Source organism: Rhinopithecus bieti, unplaced genomic scaffold (genome assembly GCF_001698545.2).
Source record: "Rhinopithecus bieti isolate Rb0 unplaced genomic scaffold, ASM169854v2 scaffold_32012, whole genome shotgun sequence".
Lineage (NCBI taxonomy): Eukaryota > Metazoa > Chordata > Mammalia > Primates > Cercopithecidae > Rhinopithecus > Rhinopithecus bieti.
Window position 1 is genome coordinate 1,831,646 of NW_016814432.1, and position 6,578 is coordinate 1,838,223.

Consider the following 6,578-nt stretch of genomic DNA (forward strand, 5'->3'; position numbering starts at 1 on the left):
AAAAAAAAAAAAAAAAAAAAAAAAAAAAAAAAAAAAATTTAAAACACAAAAAATAAAGTATTTAAAATAAAATTAAAGTTCTCCTTCAGCACCACCCCACCCCTAACCAGTTCCACCTCCCTCCCTCCTACATTTCCATGCATTTGCATACATGTGTACACACACAAACATATTCGTGTGTGTGTGTGTGCACGTGCGCATATACAGATAGGCATATGGACACACATGTAATTTTCTACTGAATGTAAATTTTAGTCTCTTTCTACAGAATCGATCATAAATAGTTGAGGTGCGCACTGGGTCAACTGCAAAAATCAAGTAGAGTCACATACCGGCATCTGAAAGCCGATATCCTGAAAACAAGTGGGCAAGAAGGCTACGGCAGTTCCACGCTGCCCGCCCCACTGCAGGGCCTCCTCCTTCAGCCTCACCCACACGCAGGGCCAGTGCAGTACTACTCACCCCTGGAGAGGCACTGACCCGCCCCCACCTCAACATACGGTAACCATGTACTGAGCCTCATCGCCAAAAGGCAGAAAGGTGGTGCAGTGAGGCTGAGGGGCACCAGGCCACCTGCACCATTACTAAAGGCCGACTTAGAACACACGTCACGGGATCTCATCTGGGCGGCAATTCTGTCCTTTCAGTTGCTGCTGTCTGAGCTATGGTCCCACCAAGAACCCTGAGAGGCAGTGTGGCTGGGGGCACAGGCGCAGGCACAGGCCCCACCGTGGCCTGGAAACCTCTTCCAGCTTTGTTTGTAAATTGAGAAAGGGTAGAGCCCAGGACCCCAAAGGCCTGTTTTCAGCTGTATAAGGCTGTGTGATCTTTAGGGCTGGAAGGGTCTTGGGTATGATTTAACTGACTGTCCTTACAAGGCAGCCAATGTACCTATTAGAAAGCAAGAAGGCGAGACAGCCTCTGCCTGAGGACAGCTGCTGAATTGTATGGTACGTGTTTACATCTCGGGAAATCTTTTTTTTTTTTTTTTTTATTAAAAAAAGGAATGTGTCTGGACAAAGGCAGCTGTTCGGTTATTCCAAGAGCCGGTGTTTAAAAAACAGCTTACAGTACTTAGCACAGAGCCTCCCGCCAGTGGGCTGGGTGCAGTGTGCCCCCGAGGCAGACAGCTGTGCCCAGTTATCTGCTCAACCCTGTGGGGAGTGAGGAAGCCTCTTAGGCTTCCCCTACCATGAGGGACCAAACTCATCCTTTCCTAGCTGCGTTAGGCAGGCTGGGACACTCACGTAGAGGGTGACATGAAGGCAGGCAGTGTGGTAGGAAGCTGGGGCTCACCAAGGCTGGCCAGGAGGAGCCCAGAAGTCACACCCTCTCCCAGGGGCAGGAACATCCCCTTTACCCCAAGGAGGCCCCCTGCAATTCCAACTGCTCTAACTGCAGAGATAGGACTTTCGGGGAACAAAGGTGTGTCTGGAGGCACTGTCCCCTCAGACCCAAGCTGTGCCCTCCACCGCCACAGGAGGTTGGGTCCCCTTGGCCACACCAACTCCTGCGATGCTTCCAGAGCTACTGAGAACCCCCCAGGCCTTCTCTTTCCCTACTTGCTTTCATCTCTCATGTAAGATACTGATTCAGGACACCGCTCCCTTTCCATTGTAGTGCATTAATAGTGCACTTTCAACTTGAGGGCCCAGACCCAGGCTGGAGACAACTGACACAGCACAGGACTTTGCTGGAAAAGCCCTTCTTGGTCTGAGCTCTGCAGCACCAGTCCCTTCAGAGATGCTGAAAGCCACAGCACACCCCTGACTTGTCAAGATACGGAGAACCCCTCTTTTTGCACAGAGATACTAGGCCTCCATCTCATAGATATTCTGGGGCCGAATTTACCTTATTGATATAGAAGTTATTCACGGCCTGCAAGACACACTCACATCACCTTCTCCATTGGAGTGTGTCTTGGCAATCCCACCCAGCTTTCTGTCTGTATAAATATGAATACCTTCCTGAGCCTTCTCCCGCCAGGCATGGGCACACAGTAACCTGTTCCACGTAAGTGTGCTACCCTTCCATAGTCACAAACACAAAGTGATGCAGAGACACAAAAGGGGGCTTTTACCTTCATGTGGCTCAGAAAAAAAAGATGTAAACACAAAGAGGGAAGGATGGCAAGTGGGAAATCGGGGTGAAAGCTAAGCAGGAATTCTATCTTCTTTGCAACTTTTCTGAAAATTTTAAATTACTTCCTAGTTAAAAATTACCAAAGTAACTTACAAGTCAGGTCTCTCCCTCCAAGGGAGAGAAAAAGAATCCTGCGAGTTCCTGAAACGCTGACCTGTGCCCTCCCTGACCTCTGTCCTGTCCGCACACTGCCATGGGCCTGCTAGTGACACTCCACCCTGCCCTGCCTTCCCCCTGGGCCACGTGCCACGCTGTTCGTGTGCATTTGCCTCAGTGTGACTGACCCAGAGGTTCCTGCTTGTCAGGGACCAGCTCCTTCGCTGCCTGAGACACAGAGAGGCTCCGTGACTAACTCCAGAGCTGAAGCAGCTGGGCCTGCTGGAGAACGCCAGGCCTGAGCAGGAGACAGGCATCCTGTGCATACCGGTCACAGGCACTGGGGCTGGGGCTGGGGGTCGTAGAGCACATGGAATCCTTACCTGGCCCACAGGAAATATGTGTTGGGGTGTGGGAGGCGTGGAGCCTTCAACCTCATGACCTTTGCTTAATCCCCACTCTACGCCACACTCACAGGCCAGGCCAGTCTTCCCTCCGAGCCCGGAGGAGCATCACACTGTGAGTGAAGGACAGTCCTTCCTGCACAGAGGTGACACCTGCTCTACCAGCTGCACTGACTCCTCCAAAGGCCCAGGAGGCTACCTTGAGCCACTGCCCACAGGGACTGTGGGCACTTCTCACTCTCTTCTCCCAGGAGGAGGTGATGCACTTACAGAAGGGAACTAAATCAGCTCATGGACTCAAGGACACAGCCGAGGACAAGGTGGGAGTCCTTTGGGAATAGGCCGGCCCTGGGACGGTGGTGGTGACAGGCAAGCATGGACGTGCCCTTTAAAGAAGACCCAGCGTGCAAGGGTCTGTGCTTCCCAGCAGCGATGAGGGGACGGTTCTTAGCATGAAGATTCTTTACTGCCAAAGGGACTTGCTTCATGCTTCCATCAAAGATTGGGGCTCCCACCTGGCTGGCCATGCAGCACCAGCTATGGGTACATACCTAGGCGCTGGGCGAGGCCAGTAGAGGTCGTGTCGGAAGTGTCTCCGAGGAGGGAGGTAGACACAGGGATGGAGTCCTAAAAGAAAAGCAAAGGGCACACTGCAGCTTCTCCACCCACCGCAGGCCAGCCACACTTCTGGCTTCGGGGCTTCTGATTCTTCACAAGGATGGCAGTGGCAGAGTCTGAGAGGACAGACACAGGTGCCAAGGGAAAGAGGGGGTGGCGTTCATCAACAACCAAGTAGGTGGACCCCATGTCACATACGAGGTCAGTAGAGTTGGAAAAGATGAAGTTGGAACCACAGTGCTGTTAATAAGTTCTAGGACCAGTTTCACATGAAGGGCTCGTTCCAGTGTCTAAAACTCCAAAGCATGCTGAAAGGCAACATTACAACCAAAAGGAAGCAAACAAGATCATTAAGGCCACAGAAAGAAGAAAGTGACTCACAGTCTGGGCACCTGTGCCCTGGTGCCTCGGGCCCCACAGCAGCTGGCTCAGAGGCAGGACGCCTAATCTCCCCATCTCAGCCTGTGAGGGAGTGTGCTGCGCCAGCCCCTGCGGGCTCCTCGGTGTCGGCGAGTGCCCTGTGACTTTGAGAAAGGGCACCAGCCACCAGCATCCAAACAGGGAAAATAACAACGTCTGAGCATGCTTGGCCAACCTCATTTCGGACAAGAAGCAGTAAGGTGAAATAAGCAGTATAAACGATGCCCAGATCAACAAACGGGCCCTTCGGAGATGTGGAGTAACCTGGTCCCAATGACTTGGGGAGTAATCTCTCACCAGTAAAAATGTCTAGCTAGTCCCGTAATCCCAGCACTTTGGGAGCCTATGGAGGGAGGACTGCTTGAGACCAGGAGTTGGAGACTCACCTGGGCAATGAAGTGAGCCCCTGTCTCTACATTTTATTCAAAAAAAAAAAAAAAAAAAGAAAATAAAGAAAAAAGGTCTAAAGGTCTAGCTTAATAGAAAAAAAAAAAAAACTTATTGGTAATATGGCCAAATTGCTTTTATCAAAATAGCAGATTTCTAGGAGAAGCAGCCTGGCTACAGAGGTCTGAGAATCTTGGGAAGTGGCAAGATTTACAGAGGTACAGAGACTTTGGGGTTTGGTCCCCCTGCCACCCCAACTGTCCTAGCGGGGACAAGTGAACTGAACAAACAGCTACGGCGTGCCGGACAGTATGGCAGGGCACAGAGCACAGGCGCTGCTCATTTCCTAAAGGTTCAAAGCCACTTCCACAAAAGGCAGTAAAAGGCAGGAGATCAAAACACATAGAAGAATGAAAGCATTTACTGTATGCTTTTCATTAAAAACGATACGAAAATATGATTTAATGAGCCTGCTGTTTACAGATTCCTCAAGTTCAACATTTAGCTGCATGGTAACAGTATTTACAGTTAAAGCTTCTAGAAAACAGAAAATCCTTTTTCTACCAAAAGTAAAATGTAAAGCCCCATCGTGTCACCCTTCAGTTCCTAACTTCCAAAACCGCACTAGGATGGTGGCCTCCCAGCACAGGCATACCCAGAGAGCTTTCCTGCAGCGGAAGCACCACCTTCCACTCCGAGAAGCCAGCTGGGGGGGTCCAAGAATCCCTGAGCAGGCAGGGGCCCAGGTCCCAGGCCAGCTTCCCTCAAGCTGGTAGGACTTAGTGTCACTAGCCCTGCAGCCTCTCTGGGCACCAAAAATCCCTGCTCAACCCAAGGTCGGCCAGCTCAGGTTGCATGGTGTCTGTTCTCTACAGTCTTACACGTGGGAGTTTAGGGAAGCGGGAGGGAGGAGACCTCACAGACTGTCTGGTGCCATTCTCCACGCGTGGGCTGGCAAAATTCCTGAGAGGGGCCAGACAGTAACTAGTTCAGGCTTTATGGGTTACAAAGTCTCTATTACAACCGCTCAGCCCTGCCACCAAAGTACAAGAGCTCCACAGACTCTCCCTGCATGGACGGGAGATGGAGGGCCAGCCCACGGGTCACAGGAACCTTGGGCTTCCTGCCTTCAGCTATGGCCTGCACCTCTTTTCCCCGGCTGGCTCAGCCCTCTGCCCCTGGAAAGAACATCCAGGCACACTGTGGCCAGTCAGTGGGACTGGACTTCTCACAGGTCAGGTAACTCAATCAGTCCCCTGTTCCTTTTCCTGCCTGGCCTTGCTGGAGGCGCACTTTCCAGATGAGAAAACACACCCACTGGGAGCTGTGACCACCATGGGACTGGGTGACCAAAGCCAGCCACAGGAGGAGCCTACTTCTTCCACACTCACCAGCCCAAACCAGCACTGCACAAAGGGGCTCAAGGCAGTGACACCAGAGCTGACCAGTGCCCAAAGCCTTGCCCACTATGACCAAAGACTTGGGATAAGGAAAGAATGTGAGGTGGCACAGAGCGCAGAGCCCCACCCATCACCCCGGTCCCCCAGGCCTCTTCCGCTGCCGCCTGCTCAAAGGCCCACTGTCAGGACCCACCAGAAAAGAAAAAGATAAAAAAGGAAACACTGAGGAAAAGACAAGCAAGAAAGGAATCAGATGCCATCTCCTTCCTGAGGTCTCTCCGGGTGCTGCTGTGCACAACGAAAGGGCTCGCGCAGGACTTCCCGCCCCCAGCACCCTCAGTCATCACTGCCTCACTGGCTTCAGAAGAGTCTCGCTGAGGGGGCCTCACTCATTCATTCCACAGGGACTTAGAGAGTGGTGCATCAGAAGCTAGAGATGCACGTGCTCACCCTGGGCAAGCAGACAAACCTCACCATGAAACAATCCACAGCTGAGAGGGAGCTAACATGGCTGGGAGACCAGCATTGCCAAGCTGGAGGACAGGCAGGAGCCCTAAGAGGCAACAGAGCCCGAAGGTCACTGGAGTCCTTGGGTGCTCTGAGTTCACCTCGTGAAAGGTTTTGAGCAGAGAAATGAAAATATCCAATTTAAGTCTTAAAACTATCATTCTGTTGCACTGGTTACAAGGCAGTGTTGTGGCTTGAATTGTGTCCCCGCAAAAAAATATGTTGAAGTCCTAACCTCTGGGTACCTGCGAACGTGACCTTGTTTGGAAACAGGGTCTCTGCAGATGTAATTAAGATGTAATTGGCCAGGCACGGTGACTCAAGCCTGTAATCCCAGCACTTTGGGAGGCCGAGACGGGCGGATCACGAGGTCAGGAGATCGAGACCATCCTGGCTAACACGGTGAAACCCCATCTCTACTAAAAAATACAGAAAATTACCCGGGAGTGGTGGTGGGCGCCTGTAGTCCCAGCTACTCGGGAGGCTGAGGCAGGAAAATGGCATGAACCCGGGAGGCGGAGCTTGCAGTGAGCTGAGATCCGGCCAGTGCGCTCCAGCTTGGGTGACAGAGGGAGACTCCGTCTCAAAAAAAAAAAAAAAAAAA

The 6,578-nt window shown here is 51.9% G+C and overlaps 1 protein-coding gene across 2 annotated transcripts in view; it reads right to left on the reverse strand.

Moving 5' to 3' along the window:
- PSMG4 (proteasome assembly chaperone 4) overlaps window positions 1-6,578 on the reverse strand; it is a 45,054-nt gene that overhangs the window by 35,910 nt on the left and 2,566 nt on the right. For both annotated transcript variants that reach the window (XM_017850295.1, XM_017850294.1), the window contains exon 2: window positions 3,194-3,269. In XM_017850295.1, the coding sequence (XP_017705784.1) occupies window positions 3,194-3,269 (76 nt within the window). The remainder of the gene's footprint in view (window positions 1-3,193; window positions 3,270-6,578) is intronic.